This window comes from Falco punctatus, assembly GCF_963210335.1.
Source record: "Falco punctatus genome assembly, chromosome: 4".
NCBI classification, from domain to species: Eukaryota; Metazoa; Chordata; class Aves; order Falconiformes; family Falconidae; genus Falco; species Falco punctatus.
In genome coordinates, this window is record NC_137583.1 from 60940514 (window position 1) to 60960585 (window position 20072).

At 41.1% G+C, this 20072-nt stretch overlaps 1 protein-coding gene across 1 annotated transcript in view; it reads right to left on the reverse strand.

Moving 5' to 3' along the window:
• PTPRN2 (protein tyrosine phosphatase receptor type N2) overlaps positions 1-20072 on the reverse strand; it is a 676344-nt gene that overhangs the window by 81327 nt on the left and 574945 nt on the right. The window contains exon 14 of the mRNA XM_080385838.1: positions 5365-5559. Coding sequence (XP_080241964.1) covers positions 5365-5559 — 195 coding nt within the window. The remainder of the gene's footprint in view (positions 1-5364; positions 5560-20072) is intronic.

Here is a 20072-nt window from a genome sequence, read left to right on the forward strand (position 1 = left end):
AGGTGGAAAGTATGCCTGCGTCTAGCACAGTGCTATCGGCCCTCACATGCTGGAGTTTCTTTCTTTATTCAGAAGTGCTTTTAGCTTCCTTCTGCTCCTGCTTTTTTGCAGCTTCAAGAATAAAACCAAGGAATTTCAGCAAAATGTGGTGCAAGATTTAACAAACACTTTTTCTTGTGGGAATGTGTCTTCTATCACTGAGTCCTACACTCTTCCATATTCAATTAAGAGGAAATCTATAGCAGCTACCCCATAGAGTCCATTTCAAACAGAGTTTATTTTAAAAAATGAGAGTGAAGCAAAATTGCTTATAAAGCTTCAAAAAGTTACCACGCAGAAATTACAGGATACCAATGTTGTCAAAAAACCCCAGGTTCAAGCTTGGAAACTATCCTCTCCTTGTTACCCTTCTCAGTCCCACAGCAATCCTCCCATTGATTCTGCATCAAAACTGAAGTGGATGCAAAATTCAACATCTTGGGTTTGACTGGTTTCCCAGTAGCGGGTCTCCATCCCGCGTTGCCCCGTTCAGAAGGTGACACAACCCGTCCCAGAACTTTCTTTTGACACAAAGTTCTCACAGGAGGCCATCTTCACTTCTCTTGTGCAGAAAGTCCTTTTGGTTTTGCAGGCATATCGCCAAGGGCAGGGGGATCAAGAGGACTTACACCCCACTTAGATGTGAAGCCCTAGATTTCAGCCTCTTGTTCATTTGCTCCCACTGCCTCGTTCAGCCCAGTTTACGAAACCTTCCTCTCCTCCTGAAAAGACCAGTATGCACAAACTTATCACAGATCGTTCTTATTTCCAATATATACAGCAGTTTCACACCCTCCGGGAGAAGACTCCTCAGACTCCCAGTTTAAACAAGCATTGTAGAGGACCTTTTGTAAATTCACACTTTCTGAAACTCTAATTTATATGTAATGCTCCAAATTTTGCACATCTGTCTTTACAAGGAAAAAAAAAAAAAACGCCAACCCCAAAACATAGAAAATCACTTTTGCTTCTGCAAATTCCCTCTCATATATGGTATTCAGGTAACAACCTCAAAACATTATCATCAAAAGCACACGCTCCCTTCCTGCAGTACTGTTCTTCATCTAAAACCTCATAAAAGATCATAATTATTTTAACCAAACAAGCGTGGTAATATATGAAGCAGATGTGGGATCCAATCTACCTAACTTACGTGCTGAACCTGTGTTTCAGCACGAACAAAAGAGGCTCCTTCATCTACGCCGCAGATGTCAATGGGATGGTGCAGGCACCACAGGAGACCTCCAGGGAGAAATCCACCCTCTGACTTATTGTCTGGAGACCTTCACGGTCACCCGCTCACTTCACCAGCTAGACAGGGAATTTATGTACTCCAGTCAACGCCACCACTTCATTAAGTGCCTAAAATGTGGGTGTAAGTCAGGAGCCCGAGTCAGGGAGACTGAACCTCTCCTGCACACCTTCAAGCCCCCACTGGTTTTCCTGCTGGACTGCCAAGGAAAGTGCCACACTTTGTCAGGACTTCTCTTGGCACTTGAAATATGGATGTACACACGTGAATACAGTGAAATCCAATTCTAGGTTCCTACTCTTTCCCTTGCTGTGACCTTCTGCAAAACAATTGTTTTCTTGCAAAACCACGGGTGACCAAAAGGAGGACACCTCTTTGTTGTTGCTCACGCTGAAGCCAGCCAGCCAGCCCCACAGACACGACTGCATAAATCAAGCTCCTCTAATTACACTTTCCAAGGTGCTTGGATCTTTTAGAAAGACAGAAGCAAAAAGTGCCATATGCGCCATCCTCCTGCTATGAATGTGAGGAAAAAGAACGTGAAAAGGAAAAAAAAAAGCAAAAAAAAAAAAAAAAAAAAAAGCAAGTTCTGAATGTTGTTATCGCTGTCCTTCTGGGCCTCCTGAGTCCTCCCTGCTTCTTCCTGCCAACAGCACAAACCACCTCATGCTACCGCCAGCAGTGCAGAGACACTGCTGTGGATGTACAGGGAAGCAGCAGAAATGCGGGATTTTTCCCTTTGAAAGGCTGGTTTCAGTCTAAGCGAGGAGCCCGCCCCACAGCCACAAGGGTTGGGAAGATTCCTGGTTTCTTGAGACCTCCAGCACTATAGAAGATGTGCTAACCAGAAGTCGCAAGTCCTCCAAAAAAACAGTAGCTGTGCCCAACCACCAGCTCCAATAAACCCAAAGCTGAGGTGGCTTGGAGATCACTTCAGGTATGACCTGCCACAAATTAAACAGCTTTACAGAAATGTTTCTGACCAACGCAACCTCTGAGCAAGATTACATGAAGTCTTTCAGCAATTGCACACATATTTCTTTTAAGCTACTTTCATTAAAGATTTATCCTGTTTATAAATCAAAATAAAATATTTTCTGCTGCCACTTTATACAGTAATCCATTTTTTTATTTTCTCTGGGGAGGTCCTGGCACCTATGAACAAGAAAGACTGAGGAGCCCTGGCTCAGCTAACTGCTACTTCGCTGCACACTGTGGAGCTGAAAAACACATTTACAGACCTGCAAGTGCATTTACCCTGCAAAGCAGATGGTATTTGCCATTCTTACCGGGTCCCTTGCTAATATTTCTCGTTGCTTTTTTAGGCACTGAGTTATTTTTCGCAGAAAACATCTACAAAATTTAAAAGATAAGAGGACTGTGGCAGCAGGACATGGGAAGACCTGGAAAACTTGTACTGAATGGTATAAAAGTTACAAAGTGGCCCCTCGCCCTCTTCCACCTGTAGCTGCAGGGCAAGGAGAGGAACAGCTCACCTCTGGTGAGCCTCTTCTGTTGCTGAGGTCCAACAAGCCACAGCATCTCCAGAGGGAGAGAAATTCAGGCAAATAAGTATTACAGATATGTGCATTTATTTTTGAGCAAAACATAAATTGGGTCAGCTCTCCGGTTTCAGTGTGACCCACCGTGACACAAAACATGAGCATTTCTGATCAAGTCCAATCATCTGCTTCAGCGCTGTGCTGAGCCATGCTGATCTTCCCATGTAAACCTAACCCAGCTTTGCCTTCAGCAAATCTTAAATTTATGGTTTAACTACTTCCCTTAAGTAAACATCCCACTGCCTGCCTGACCCTCCTATTAGGCTTGCCCTGATATCCAGGCTAAATAGATCCTTTCGATTCTAACCCATATTTTCTTCCTAATTGTATCATCTGCATCCATTAAGAACAATTTTTCCCCATCCTGTATTTCAAAACACATAGGCAGACTCCCCTGAATCACTGATTTTTGTTTGTTCCGTTTAGACTAAACAAATTAACTGCTTTTACGCTCTCTGTGTGGTTTGTGCTCTCCAGACACTACAGCATTTCTTCTACCCTTCTCTGAACCCTCACCATGTAAGATGTAACACATGCTGTTAGATAGCTAACATATGTATGAGTTCATCCAGGGTTAAACAGCATTGACTGAATTATGGACACCCAACACTGTAACAGTGATCTTGACCAATCTGACTATTTTTTAAAGTTCATTTATCGCCATATGAAGACAATTCTTTCTTGTAATTTTGCAGAAATTCCCAGAGCCAGAGTAAGTGGCTCCCATACACAACTTTCTCTCCTTTAAGCTTGATTTTGTGATTTTCTATTTTTCCCAGTAATATAACTGAAAACAATTTTGCTCAATTTTAAGCAGTTGAAACTGTTTGCAAATGTTAAATGTATATTTCCATCTACATAGGAAATTTTGCTCTTATTTCCATATAAATATATTGCCTTAGAACCTTACAATGGGAATTGGTACTTATTTTGCGGTTGGGCAATTGGAGACATTCCTTTTTCCCCCAAGCATTTCAGTTAACTATGAAAGGAAATCAAGTGAATTTTAATTCTGGTTAGGCAAAAGTGGGACAGTAAAAACTATAACAAATGATTTTCTGTCATGGGAGCAACCCTTCCAAACTGTACTTGTAAACTAAATTTTAACATAATACTTAAGTAACTCCTTATTGGGGAGGAATAGGCAAGGGCAGGGGAAGAACTATTTACTCAGGATGACATACTCTGATGAAGCATCTGGTTTACAATCCTGCCCTGTTTTTGCTCAGTTTTATAGCTGACCTGATCAAGGCTGAAGGAGGTCAGTGACTTGGCTGAGGTCAAATTAGCTCTTTGGGGTTTGCCTGCCTTCATTCCATTCTCCATTATGTGAGGTGGCTTGTAAGGACCTGAGAAGTATCTGAGAAGAAGACAGTACTTTCAAATAGAGGTCCAGAAAAAGAAAGAAGTCGAAAAATTATGACCCAGAAGCATGGCACAGTGGAGAGTTTTCTCCTAAGAGATCCCGCTGGTGAGTCCTCCCAGTGGTGCGTAAATAACTCAAGAAGGAAGTTTCCAAAAGCACAGCAACACTACCAGCTGGAGAGGGTGCTTACTGATGACCAACCATACTGATAAATAGCAGAGATCAACTATAGAGAGCAAAACAACACCTGACCCATCGTCTTCACCATCACCTAACTTCTCAGCTCATTTCAATGCATTCTACAAAACCAGCAAATATTTAAAGGAGGAGGAAAATAACGCACAAAAAATGGGGGATCAGTCTACAGCTCTCCCAGCGGGACACTAACAGAGAGACAGAAACACGCTGCAGCCAGCCCCAGCCCCTAGGCTCCATTACACAGACACAGACCTTCTTGTGCCCATCTTCTACACGGATACTTGTTGCAAGTTGTGTTTGGAAGTAAACCAAGCCTTCCAATGCAGAGGCCATCAACAGAATATATTTGGATCATCTCAAACATAGAAGAGAACCAGCTTGGAAGAAATTCAGCCAAGGACAACAAAATTCAGGCAAGGCTCAAAATTCAGATCCCTTTTATAAAGGTAATGGAAAACAAATTGCTCTGTTTTCTAGGGTTTTTTTTTCTTCTCATTTCTACTGGAATCACTAGCATTCTGCTGCCTTCCCAGCTCAGACACCTCTGCACACCAAAGATACATGAGAAAAAGCAGCAAGCCGATCAGAAATTTAGCAGTTTTCTTCAGTTGTCCAAGCTGAGGTAAACACAAATTAACAGGACAAAAGGACAACATGGGGCTTATCTTTTTTGAAGCACGCAGACAAACAATTCGTATGTCCAAGACAAAAGAACGTTCCCCAGAGAGAAAAAAAAAAAAAAAAGCATCATAATGAAAAGGAAACGGAAATAAAAATCCCCTTAGTTTTAATTAAACAAAACTAAGATTACTAGCAAAGCTCAGGAATATTTTTCACCTGTGAAAAGACAGCTTCCCTTTCTTTACAAGTTACCTCTCTCCCAAAGCTGAGCAGGTACCTTAAATAATGATGAAATTTCTCGTGCCATGAAGACAAAACCGCCTTACCAAGATCATGTGACCGGTGGAGATGTCCATGTTGGACTGGACCGGCTCCTCACACCAGGACGACGTGCTGCTCCGGGCCGAGGGGCTGGGAATGGGCCCATCGCTGAACTGCGAAGAAATGCTGTTGATCCGGGAGGCGTGCAGGGGCTCCGGGCGATCAGATGTTTTCACTGCCATGCGCTGGCGGCATAGCTCCTAGAGAGAGAGAGAGAGGAAGAAACAACCTACGGTTAAGAGTAATTACAGGATACAGTCTACTAAAGACATATGATGTACAATATGTTTCCAGGGCTGTAAGTGGTTTCCCCTTCACTGCAGTGATTTTTGGGAAGCTGTCTGTTCTGTTAAGCGCGTCTACAAAGAAATACTCAATGAAAATTGCTCTACGGTGACTACCCCAACCCTTCAAAAGTGTTAATTATGACTGCACACACATCTCCTTTTAGATAACCGAAAACAGTATTTTGGAGCTTGACTTCTCTAACAGATGGCCTCTTTTCCCCCTAACATCACTCTGCGTTCTGCAAAGCCACTTTTGAACTGCACAACCTCCTGAAGCTAATGGGGTTGCACAGGAGTAATTGAGAGCGGTGCTTGGCCCTGGGTATGCAAACTCAGCAAGCTCAAGGCAACTGGATTGATGTGCTCTCCAGTATAAATCCTAGTTGATAGATGCCTCATTTCTCTTCATTAAAATAGCAAACTCACAACACTTCCTCCCTGACGTGGGGCAGAGAGGATGAAGAATGACATTAACGAAGAATAAAAGCAGAAATCTGTTGCTGTATTGTTTAAGCAGCTTCGGCGAAGAAAGAAAACTCAAGCTATCACACACCCTAATGCAAGCCATGTTAAAACACCAAAATAGACCGTGCTGGGAATACGTATTTTCAGTTGTTCCCATGCAAAAAAATCAGGCAAAACCACAGAATTCTTGTTAGGTAACAGAAAATCTTGCTGGCAAAACCAGCTCCTTACAGTATAAAATTCTGACTCTAATGGGATAAACAGACCCCCAGTTACACTGTCATCGATACAATGCTTTTAGAATCAGTTACGTGCAGTGAAATCCCAGACAGTATTATAAAATTATCATTTTTAAACATATGTCTATTGTCCGTAAGAAATACTCAGCTGCCTATGGTGCACAGCAAGACCAGCTAGTCCATAGTATCTGGACATATTGCACATGCAGTGTGGTTACACATTTGTCTCAGATTACTCATCTGAGTACTAAGAGCACAGTCTCTTGCCTCAGGCTAACAAAATAATACAGTCTGAAGAATTCATACTGTGGAAATGCCATGGCTTCTGTTTTCTTATTCGTTGATAACATAGTTGCAGCCCAAGTGCCATCAGTAGGATGATCTGAAACCCTCCATATATCAAGTGCAATACAATCTTTTTTTCAGACTGGAGTTAGGAAAGTAACTTTAAGACTATGTTTTTCTTTTTGAACCTTGCAGACTTTAGGACACTGAAGAGGGATCCTAATCCATGCAGTAGCAAGCATTCAGACAAACCCACTGAAACCATTATACTGGGTCTCCTCTTGCCACCACATGGCAATGACTAAAGACCCCTTCAAACATTTTCTTCTACCAAAGCTTCTGTTTGACTTGCCATTTGAGATGCTTATGTGGAATTTTACTCTTCTATGGTGTGCAATGCATTTTATATATATACATAAAAATATACACACACAAACATGCAAATTAAGAATCACTGAGACAAAATTTATATATATATATAAGCAGGATATATTTTGTTGTTTATTACAAAAATAAAGTCAACAGAGGTTTGGGAAGCACAGATTACTCCTTGCATGTGGTCTCCATTGTTGGAATAGCTTTACAGACTGTCCCAAGGCTGCTATCTGACTCCATGACTGCATTTTGTATGTTTATTAATTTCATCCAAGCCATGTAAGAATTATTCAATGTTTTACAAAAAGTAGGGTTTTTTCCACACTTGACTAGAATATTTTCTGTCACTTGGTACCTTCATCACTTCCTACTGACTTTACAGGAAAAATATTAGGCAAAAAAATTAAACTTCAAAAATACTTTGAAATTGAGTCACATATATTAAGTGTTAAACAGGTCAATTAAACTCCCAGTATTAAACCCGAGAGTTTTTAATAAAGGAAAAAAATATTGTATTTCTTGGTTTTAGATATAGGAGCAAAGAAAAAAAATCTCTCCTTCTCCTTTCCTCTGAAGGATCACACATGTCATAAGAAAAGATAGCAATAGTCCAAAATGGCTATTGCTAACCTCAGAATGACCTTGCAGTAAGTGTAATTTCAAATCCCTGCTTTTAGCAGTTTTTGGGAAAAGTAGAACAGTGTGGAAACTTTTTAGACAGAAAAAATAAATCTACAGAAAACCAAAAAGCTGTTCAGATGTCTAGATCTCAGTCATTCTCAGAGGGAATGGTTTATCGAACCAGGCAAAAGTATAGTAAGTAAAGGTATAAAAATACGTAGTCTATCCCGTAACTGCTCAAAGGATGTCTTCTGGCTAGCATTCCATGTGGCATAGATACAAATTTATTATATTCTAATAGACATCCTGCCACTTGACTCACCCCAACTCTGTGCTAACAATAGCATTTGTACTTAAACAGGATCTTTGTTTTTAAGTTGATCTCTTCCTGCTGTTCATATCCTGCCTCAAGTCATAATCCTCTGCTTTTACAAGCGGTTGCTGTGGAAAGGATTATAGACCTCTGCTAACAAAAAAGAATCAGGATCAAGTGAACTCTAAGAAATTAATATACAATTTTTACGCAAATGATAATGACAGAAGAAGCAATATTACAGCCAACTGGTTCTCGGTAGATTAACCTCCAACTAAAACCAATGTTTTGGACATAAAATACTTAATACGCTACAAAGAAATGCTTTTTAAAAACTAAGTTTAACCCTTTTGTGGTCCTCATGAAAGAAGGTTGAGAAACACAATAAATATACGTTTAAAAAGTAATCTGATCTCAAATATTAACATATTTCTTTCCTGACATATATAGAACCAAAACAACTATTCCCAGAACTGCTGGAACTGTCAACTACCTTAAACAAAGCAACCACGTCACTGCACACTGCCATAAAAAATGTTTAATGTAAACAGGAAGGTCAGATCATAGTTGCAGCAAAAACACTATGGAATTTCTTGATTGGTGCTTTAAATCTCCAAGACAATGGGATTTCCCCTGCCTGTAAACACAAGCTTTTTCTTGAATTTATTTCCAGATTAGTCTTAACAGCTCTTGACAGTTCTTCCTTCCCCCACTACCAGCCAGGCCAGCCCAGCCTGAGGAACCTGCCCCATCCCCACGTGCAGGTCAGCAGTCTCAGGACACCTACAGCTTCTGCTTCTGCAAAGCCACCTCCCTGTTAGCCCAACCATCCCAACCCCCAGCTGGGTTTTTACCCTAGCACTCCAGGGATAACACAGTTAACACCATCACATATAAAAGCTTTGACCATGTGGGGCGTTTTGGGGAGCAACATGGGTTCCTCCAGGACGTACAGACTAGGGAGGTCCAGCTCAGAGCAGGAAAATGTCTAAATGGGGGGCTCTGGGTTTGCTTCATCCTTGAGATGGTCAGCGATGTCCCCCTCCTGCAAAAGGTGCTGGGAATAGCGGGGTCTCACCGGGTGCGGTGTTTCATACAAGGGGCTCTCAGGGAAACGCCATCCCCCAGCACTTGCAGGGATGGCATCACTCTACAAGCACACAAAGCCCTAGACGGGTAAGAGCCTCATTAATATGGTATCTGTTACCTGTACACTTCTCTGCATGCTCAGGTAAGCTTTTCCCCGCTCTCCAAAATCTTTGCTCTCAGAAGCATTTAGCAAATCAGCCATCTACCAAACCACAATTAGAATTTAAACTTGACTAAAATGTCAAAGCTGCAAAACTTGACTAAAATGTCAAAGCTGTGAGTGTGACACGAGCTGTACTTCTGCATCGTCTCGGCACGTACACCATTAAAAATATTTTCTAAGAATGAATTCAATTTAATGCTGCGCTTCTATATTTAGCCAAGTGGCTGAGGCCGTTTCTGCTGTACTGCGACTCAGTAATGTCTAGCCGTTGTTTGTGTATAGTTTGAGTGGCATTCCTCATTTAAAAACATCATTTACACCTAAAAAAGCAATCATAACGCATACAGTGAAATATGAAGAAATGATCCTTTTGACCCTTCAGGCTATGATCTAATGGATGGGTTGGACATAAACATTTATTTAAAAGGTAATTTGAAGTTTATGACATTATTTCCCATCACATGAGAATTGCTATCATACTGAGGCACTTACTCTGTTTTTTATTTCCCAACATTTATTATCAAACTTATGCGGTGGTCACATGCAGTATATAATGGAAAAGTAATATCGCTGTGTGACAAAAACTGCCATAACCAAGATAAATATTCTGTAAATAATGTCCAGTTAAATGAGTTCAAAGTACAGCACAATGATCATGTGTAGAAAGCTTTTTATTTGAGACATAGTTGATAACCTTAAACAAACCATAAACAGTATTCTCAGAAAACCCCTGGACCTCTTCCAATGAGGTTTTAAAGCGCTCCTGATACTTGGTTGTCCTCACGGAGACAGGGAGATGCACAAACCAACAATTAATTCCTCACATACAACAAATGGATTCTCAAATCCATACAGTCCGCTTGTGAATGAACCATGTTGCAGCACAGATGGAGTTTATCCACGTTTAAAGAAGGACATCAAGGGATGTGTTGTGCCAAAAGGACAACAGCCCTCATGGATGGAGACCCAGCCTTACCACTGTGTTGTGTTAGATGTGTTTCTGAACTTGAAGAGATGAGTAAGAAACTCTCCTCTCAACCAAGGAGGCATCAAGACTGTTCAGAAATGAACCCCACAGATACCTGCCCAGGTCTGGTTTAGGGATGCAACAGCAGAAGCATTAGGCCACCTCTACTGGATGTCCCCAGTCAGTGACAGCAGCAGCATTTGCTGCCACTTGGCTTTGTGATGCACAGCAGCCATCGTCATGGAAGGGCAAGACAGCACACAACAATTCGGAGAAATTTTTATCTTCCATCAAGTTCAACTAATACAGTAGCTATCTGGAAAATCCACCAAGACCACATAGTTTACTCAAATGTTTGGGTTTGGAGAAAAATCTATGTATACGCCCTGGTAAGGACTAAGAGTATAGGCAAGCATGGAACTAAAACCAGCTGGAACTAAGGCTTGAATTGAAATTGAATTCAATTGAAAAATTGAAACTTTTCCCCTGTTCTAGCTGCAAAAATGGGATCTGAAAACCTCAGGGTGGCAAGTTACCGGCAGGAGACCTGATCTGAGCATCCTGCTTAAGAGATGACCAACACGCACCTCAGCTTTCCACTCATTACTCTTTAAAAATGAGCCACTCCACCGCAAAGCTGCCTTCGGTCAGGATGTTGCTCTTTAATAAAATACACCTACTTCATGTGAATGCACTATGCAGTGTCTTCAGGTAGTCCAAGTCCAGCTACTGACCATGGCCCATGAGTAGTTCTCATCTAGCTGACACCAGGTGCATTACAAATGGAGCTGTTTAGTCCAAAGTAAATGAAAACAGTTTTCTATCGAAAATACTGCTCTTCTTCCCCAGTCACATTTCCCTCAGATCTGCTTAACAGGAGCCTGGGATCTGAGGGAAATGCCAACTCTCCAGTTTATTATATAAAAAAAAGAAATATAATTTCATTCTTATATATTAATGAAAATAATACGGTTTTGTAACTGACCCCAAATTTACATAACTCCAAAAATAAACTCCAGGAAATAGGACTAACATTTCCACACTTCTAAAAATCTTTTTCTTAACAAATTCAAATGGAAATCACCTGAGCTAGTCCAGAAACAAGTGTGGCACAATTATTTTCAGTATTTACAAAATATAAGAGAGAATAAACTCTTCCATGGTATAATTATTAAGAAAATGCAGGCAAAGACAGACAAATAGACAAATAAATTACTGTTTATTAAAAGTGATAGCTGAGTGTTCACCAAGCCCTTTCAACTTGACCTGCCCAATAGTCTATCAGAAACAAATCTGCTTAAGCAGGCATGATCACAATAGCACTGTGTTCACTTTACATGCAAAACAAAATTGTTTTGTAGAAATTTTAAATTAAAAATGCTCACTATTCGAAAGGATTCAAGGCTGTAGTCTGTAACAAAATCTAATGAAAACTAAGAATATATGTAACCTTTTATATGCTAGGTATGAAAGAACAAGAGATCTTTAAAAGTGCTTTTCTTCTCAGCTTTAATACATTTAATTAAATAGTAGCCTCACTTTACATTAAGGTGGCATTATTCACAGGATGAGCTGAGGTCTGCGCGTACAGCATGGATTCAACTGTTCTGCTATGGATGCAGTCATAACACAGTGAGATTTAAAAAAATGAAAAAATAAGGTAAGCTCATTTTTTAAGACAAATGAATCTAGGACTACAAACATCATTATTCTCTAACTAAATTTGCTTAGTGTTACTACAGGGTGAAGCTAAAGTCATTTGGCTGCCTTTGTTTTGCTTTTGCATACTTAATACGCTTGCAGGTGTTATAAATTTAACTTTAACTTATTTACTCTGTTTGTAGCTTTGGGGATAATTACAGCTTTATTACCATTTATTTTTGAGTTACTGAAACATCCTTTCAAGCTTTAGTTTCACTTTAACGTACTTTTTGTCCAGGAGTAAAAGAGCTGTTTACATAGGTGGCACAGCTGTACATCTATTCTCTGTCCTTGCCAGAAAAGGCAACCGCTGAGATCAGTGTGCCTTCAGAAAAGGAGCAAAGGGAAATAATGGAAAAATGTTTGAGAGTAACATTTTGAGAGACACAGCATCAAACGTATCGTTACATATCCATGCTCTGTACAATTCGTATTTATCTAGACTTGTATGTGATAGCCTTTGGGAGAAAAAAAAATTAAAAAAAGAACAAAGCAAGATGTATTTATTTGATTGCCAATACAGCCTTAGTCTGTCCAGTTCAGTTTATCGTCTGCCCCCTCGCACTGCAGTACCCTCTGTACATCTGGATACAACTCGGAGTCTTGGTGTTGGGGTTTTGCTTTGTTTGGTTTTTAAATGACCTAAAAGGCAAGGCTGCAGTTTCTCTTTGAGAGCATTGCAGTCAAACACAGGCTTGAGACTAATTTTCCTAAAAAAACCCCGATTTTGATTATGGTCTGTGAAATTAAAAATTTTAATTATTTTTAGCATTGCAAGTGTTTCCTGTAATTAGGATTCCCCTTTCTTCATGTACACAAAGAAAGCAGAGGTCACGCAGGAGGGGAAAGGCAAACAAAACATGGGCATCTTTACATGGAAAATGACTCTTCCTTTATTTCTATTTATTTGTTTTATTCCCTCTCTTTAAATTCAAGCATTTGCACGGTCTTATCCTACCAAATCTAAGAAACAAAAAGCCATCATGGTCTTGTACACATCTCCATAAGTCCAGCAGACGAGAAAATTTCTGGCTTGCACAGGACTGACTATGCAATACAGCTTAAGGAAATATTTTAACTTTAATTCTTTCAGTAACCTCTCATCAATGAGGTAGACATCTAAATAGCCCAGAAGCTCCTGAAGGAGGGAGAGGTCCTTTACGTGGCTCATGTCACCAAGGAAGATGTGACACCATAGGTCTAATGATATTTACCTGAAATAATGGTACTGTGTTTTCCCCGCTATCCATGCCAGCAAAGCACAGGCATTTTTGGGGATAATACTGCTTTCCAGAGGGTCAGTGACATTTGAAGACCATGTTTAGGTTACTCTACTGAGGAATTTTTTCCCATACAAAAATATAAAGACCACTCTATCTGGAACTGTGTATGAGTTTATAAAACAGTTGATATTCTTGATTTCTAAAAGCAAGAGTTTTATGAAACAATGCCTGCCTTAACGTGACTGGAGGGCACTGGACTTCACAGATAGAAGATGCATGAAGAAAGTTCATGTTTCTTTAAACAGATTTGAACTGGTATTTTCCCTGCATAATGACATCATGGTCATAACGACATCATGGTGTTTCTCTCAGGATTTAAAGAGACTATCTGGATGCCTCCAAGGAAACCAGGGACTATTTCTAACAGGAAAGATCTGCAAGCCATAAACCTTAAGTCAGCTGAGATTTACTTGTGTAAAAACACCCATTTTTTTCTCAGGGTGTCCCTGACAGTGTCTGAGCATTACTGGTCTTGCAAATCAGACAACTAATTCTGGAAGCAGCAAGATATGAGACTGATCTACCTGCCACACACACACACACTCCCCCTCCAAAAAAAAAAAAAAAAAAAAAAAAAAAAAAAGAATGTATTTTTTTGGTGGTTTCAACCAATGCTGGTTTCCAAATTGCATTGCATGTAGCGTATATAGTAAGTATGAAGATGGGAGAGGAAAGATTTCTTAAGGAGTAACTAGACAGAGAAAAACAAGGCGTAAAAAAAACTTCACCTTTTCCATACTTTGTCCATCTTAACTAACTCAAATAGATGCTCATGAGGGCACAGCTGCTTCTTAATATGAATTTGCACAGTAAATTCACTGCTAGCACAGTGAGAGCCATACAGCACAGTATGCGTTACAAATAAACCGTAGTAACGATTGAATTAACCTGAAAGGCCATGCAGAACCATGTGCAAATTCATCATGTATTTTGACTTTGGCTAACCCACCCAAAGCCTGACCAGCTTCCAGCAGATGCCAGGGCTTTAAAAGATAACTGCCACAAATGTTTCCTTTTCCACTCCCAGTGTTTATAGTTGCCTGGGGCCCAAAGCAGGCAAAAAATGCAGTCCCAAGCCAGCTGTAGTTTCTCAGGAAAGCTATACATTAAGGCTGTGTAGTCCACTATTTTATTGCCCTGCAGGATTAAAAATGGGAGATCATTTCTGCTAGAAATAAGAATCCCCAGCTGCCAGCAGAATTCAGCATGCACTTCCAGCCTGAAAAGAAACAAACATATAGCTACAAGTTTATGTCTAAAAATGTTATTTTACCCCATTGCAAAGATTATTATCGCTTCTCCTTAAGTCCATGTAACTACGTTCATGGTAAGAGAGGTACTAAAACCAGTCAGAGAAATACGAAAATAAGTCCTAAAAACCTCAAATACTTTTTTTCATAGAAGATGACCATACGTGTAAGAGGTGATGCTGGGATAAGGAACTATTTATCAAGGATGGCCATCAGCGACATATTTTTTTTCAGAACATCATCTATCATGACATTTGAAACTGCCAATCGTTACCCTCTCCTGATTTGAAAACTAAAGTCATTGCTTTCCACCCGTTCCCCACTGAAAATAAAAATGAAATCACTCTTTAACTCTACTAGGACGAACAAACACAAACTTTGTGAACAAGGAAACTGTAAAAAAAAAGAATCTATAAAGCACAAAGTTGCCACTAAGTCAGAGCAGGTTATTGCAAGCCACCTCTTTAGTAATACAAGGAAACTGTACTAAACTATGGAAAAAATAGTATCTCTGAGTTCCATCGTGTCTCTGAGAACAGACATTCTTTCTATCACACACCACAAAAGTCTGCAAGGATTAAAAATGTTGGTCAGTATTTCTACACATTCACTTTATTAGTGTTACACAAGATACTGGCAAAACTAAGAGGGGCCACCAGTACTGATGGTCAGAGATAGAAGGAGACTTTGTATTTTGGAGAAAACAGCAACACCAGCAAAACCACCCATTTCTCTTGGGCTATCCCTTGCCTCTCCGTACAACCATACTCTCAACCAAGATTGCGGTCCTGCCCTGGCACTGCTGGCCCAGAGCGGAGCTGCAGACCTCCCTGCTATCCCTGACCTGCCCCACAGCATCGCTTCCAATCCATCCTGCAGCAGGATAATGTGTGTGTTTTCTTTCAAAGAAAAGAACTTCCTTGGCCATTACTGAAGCTCCTGGGTTTCCCTCTGCCAACTCACGCAAGCACAGGGTCACTTTGGACCCCTCCACTAGTTTGTCTGCAAGAAGCCCCATGGAACACCACAGGAGAACACAAGGAAGGTAGGCATATTCCCAAAACGGTCACATCTTAATTTTGGACTATTTTAAGAATTAGGGCATGAAGTTACAGGCATCTTCTAAAACATTATCAGCTGTTTTATTACCTGGGAGATTTTTTTCTCACCCGCTTCTTTGGGTTTTGAGATTCCTGCTAACAACATGCTGCAGAAACAGTGCTGTGTGTTGCAGTTGTATTATGCAGACAGATTTTCCTCTATTAGTCCTTAATGGTATATATTTAACTGAATGTCTTTACCCTGGTACTAGGCAGAAGACAGAGTAAGAGTTTCACTCTTTCTTCAGTTCTTCATTTTATATACTTCTTTTCTACACTGCCACTTGTTACTGTTTTAGAAGAAATAACCTGTCTTTTCAATCTCTCTCATATGAGTTTTCATGCCCTTAATTATTCTTGTCACCTTTTCCTCACTCCCTCCACTTTGGCATTGTTCCTTCAGCAATGGCGGGACCAGCACTCACAGAAACCTCAAGCATTGATTTATACTTAATTAACTTCTAAAGCCCTCAAACAAGCAAATAAAATTATTAGTCAACAATGCCTGGAGAGCCACTGGGTTAACCCAGACCTTCAAAAAGAAGCTGAAGTTCGGACCAGCTTGCTAGGCAACCCTTCTGTATGCTTTAACTTCATATCCAAGTGCTTTCCGGTGTGGTTAATTAGGAATCGCAGCTCTTTATTTCACTCTTGTGGGTGACAGTATATGGAATGTACATGCTTACATTCCCATTTTACTGTACATATTATTTTCCCAGAGTACAGAAGGAGATGCTATATGACATAATTTCACTATACAACACAAATTTACATATGCAAATTGTTCTTGCTCCCAAAACTAAATTCAGCTCCATCACATTTCTCCTCCTATCTTACGTGGATAGCCAGCCACTGGCAGCTTTTGCTGTGGTCCATTGCAGTGAAATCTCTTCCAGCAAATCACTCCACACAAGACATTTTTCTTTCCCACGAAGCCAGGATGAACTCCAGTTGAGAAGTTGGAAAAAGGTAAAATCCAAGTTTCTTTCCTCCAAGCTGTCAGAAAAGCAGCAGCGTACTGAATTTTTTCTTTTCATCTTCCCCTCGTTCTTCTGTTAGTAGTTAGTGGGAAAGATCAATACTTCTCTGACATGAATATTCCCCTCCATACAGTTTTGAAGATTAGGGGGATGTTCAGACCAGCAGTACAGGACAATGGGTAGGGCTTGTTGCTATGGCTCTATTGCAACCCACCTCAAACCACATACCACTGCTGTTGTCAGACAGCACAACCAAGGCAAAGCCTTTGCACCTGCGTGAAATGCATGTACCTCCAATTAGGTAACCTTCCAGGAGGGGAAAGGGAGTGATTTTAATCAGCCAAGGTATGCATGTAAACCCAATACCAAAAGTGAGTTTTATCACACAATGATTAGCTGTTCCCACTTTGGAGGGCAAGATCAGCCACTTTGGAGATCTCTGAGATACTGCCAGAACCTGGTTCTGCAAAGCAGCAGCAGCCCTATGTAGATGGAGAAAGAAGGAATCACCAAGAAGCCTGCAACTATGTTAGCTAGACAGGAAAACAGAAAAATAAAAACTGTACCAAAAATTAATAGGATTTACCAGAAATATTGAAAATTTAACAAACCATTTCCCTGATCAAAATCTGTGCTTGTTCAGAATGTGGTCATCCCCAGCAAACATCAATAAAATGTCACTCATTTGTCTTTGACAAAAAGGTGTAGAAACTGGTCAGCAAAGCTTAGAGAAAACCCCATGCACTTTCTCCTTTGGATAAGCCACCTACACTAAATTTGATTTTCTCCAGTTCAAAAGGTATTCTCTCCCACCCTCCCCACCAAATTAATTCTGGTTCTTAGAATGATTTAACTTCTAGGAGCATCCTTTTACAGTCTACCTTCTTCAGTCTTGGTTTGGTTGTTTGGTAAGAATACGAGTGATGAAAACTGGATCTGCATGCTGAAAGCTGAGAGCCTGGACTGGAATATGACGAGCTGCAGGAATGCCCCAGCTGAGTTACACTGCAGGGACACACACTGGTGCTGTGAGAGCTCAGAACCCGTGACAGCAAAAATCTCAGTACAAAGAAGTCCGGTGAGTTGTCTCAGTCCTTTACCATACCTTGCTGGTGGCATTAAATCACTCCACTTTTCTTTTACAGTTTTTTAAACTGCTAGAAAGCATTTAGATCTCTGTTGTGCACATAAATACATAAAAAGCAAAACATCTTGGATAGGAGGTCCTCATCACTGGAGCTGGAGCTTTGTCCTTGGTTGAGAGGAATGAAATGAGGCCTCTTGTCCAGCCAACACAAAACACATCCTCAATGTTTAACTCTTCGTAGCTCTGCTCAGAGGTCATCCATGGGTCCCCCTGCCCTCGCATGTCACACACGCTCCCAAGGCCACTCGAGACAGCACCTCTCACTCCGGCCTTTGGGGAGACTGGAGTGGTTGAGCAGCATGACCCCAGGAGAGCTCCAATCTGCTCTACCCAAACTATTTCTTCTACAGTTTATACCACAGTAAAACAAAATGAGCAAACACCTCACAGTCCACTCAGAATATTCCACTTGGCGACATTCCTGCAAGAGCTGCAGAACAGGGCTACAGGCAGAGGAAAGCTGACGAATTGAAACCTACTTTTATTCACCTGTCCCACCAAACCGCCAAGTCCGTATGGGTTTACCCGGGTGAAACCTTGGGTGGCTGTGGTCAGCCTCAGATCCTTCACTGAGGCTAAGCACAGACACACGGTGCAGGAAGGACCAAGACATTTGCAGCTGAGCTCTCGCTGGCGTTGGGCACAACACGGAGCTGCTCGGCCAGCACGCCACCAGGCACAGCATCTGCCTGCCCGCACCGAGAAGGGGAATGGAAGTGATGCTGCATCCCCCACTCTTCCTCCCTTTCACTGCATGAGACCGGTGTGCAGAATGAACAGATGTACCCAGAAGAAAGTTGTAAGAACAGCGCTTTTAATGTACCTTACAGACTTCAGAGAATAAACTGCGACCTGTTCCTGCTCGCAGGCAATGTGGTCCTACAAGAACTAACAAACATTACCTACAACAGTTCTTCACATACACAAAATTAACTTCTACTCTCTCCCAGGGAATGTGACCCTGGTACAAGATTCATTCTGCAAATGAAAAAACCTTCCCAGTCAAAAACTTTAAAATATATTTTTTTTTCTAGTGCAGCACTCTGAAGGAATATGAAAGGCTCAGCAAGTCAGATTGCAGTGTTAGCTGCTGAGTGTTCCGTGAATATACAATAGAAGAATGTGTCAAATCTAAAACATGGTAACAGAGCTGCTCCAAAAGAAAAAGGAAAACCTTAAAACAGAAAAAAAGGCAGAAATGTGTAGGAAAGACAGGCCTGATTATCCTCTACATTACATCAGGAAAAAAAAAAATGCCACTGAAGACTGTATAGGAAAAAAAGAAATCGGGACACTTGAAATGACGTACAGCCTGAGACTGCAAATCAAATACTCTCCAGCCCATTAGGCAAGGCTGTGGTTATCTTTGGCTTCTTTGTAACGTACAGGCACTGGGACATAATCAATTTACCAGGGGGAGACAATCCATTGTACTTAGCCAGAACCAGCCCACGCTCAGCTGGCAAACAGCCCGCGGCATGGCAGGGATGGGTGGCAGGGGCTCTGAGGTGGGAGTGGGAATGCTTGGGAGCAGAAGCATGGACCTCGGCGGTCCAAGACGAGCAGTTAGAACAGATGAAGCAACAGTAATTCACACCCTCTAAAATCGTGGCCATGGCCAAGTTAGTAAGAAAACTGCCTAGTGAATGAGTATGTCTTTTTCTTGTCCTGTGCTGAGAAATTGTCTGGGAGAAGGTTGGGTGGCTTGGCCTGAAATGGTGCCAGGGCCATTCAAACAATTTACCAGTTTAATTTACCAGGCAAGATGCAGCCTGCAAGTCCAGAGCACCTCCAGCATATTAAAAAAAAAATAATGCCTGTTTGGGTAAGGACTCTGGATTTCCCAGTAATTAAAAATGAGTCACCAACTTAATTTCCCCTCCTACTATTTTTTTCTTAGCATTTTCTTACATCTGAAATACACAGAAATTATACTGCAAGATGCTTGGAGCACATTTGTCCTTGTTCCACAAAACACCAAACTCAAACACCATATTCTACAGGGAAAAATAAACAAAGCTGAGTAAGAAGAGAGGGTCAACATCACCTTCCCCCTGCCACTCTGCACTAATCCTATGCAGATGAACAGCCAACTACTTGAAAAAGATGGTTTATATTACTCAGACCTAAACTCACATGACACCTTCTCATCCAAGCACTCCAGGAGTTGCATCTATACTTATTTTCCTTCCATATCTGCAAAAAACCTCGCTCTCTACCTGCCCGTTCTAATCTAAAGACTCTTTTACTCAAAAGTGTTGCTGCATTGCCACTGCTGCAGCAGCCCAGGACCTGGGCTGCGAGGATAAAACCTCTTGTGGTCAGGGCCAGTCTATTTCTCCAACACCGAGTAATTTACAAAAGTTATTTTCTTAAAGAGGAAAAGCTTGCAGGAGAGCCATTCGTAACAAGCCCAATAAACCTCTGTCACCCAGCGGGTGCAGTTCC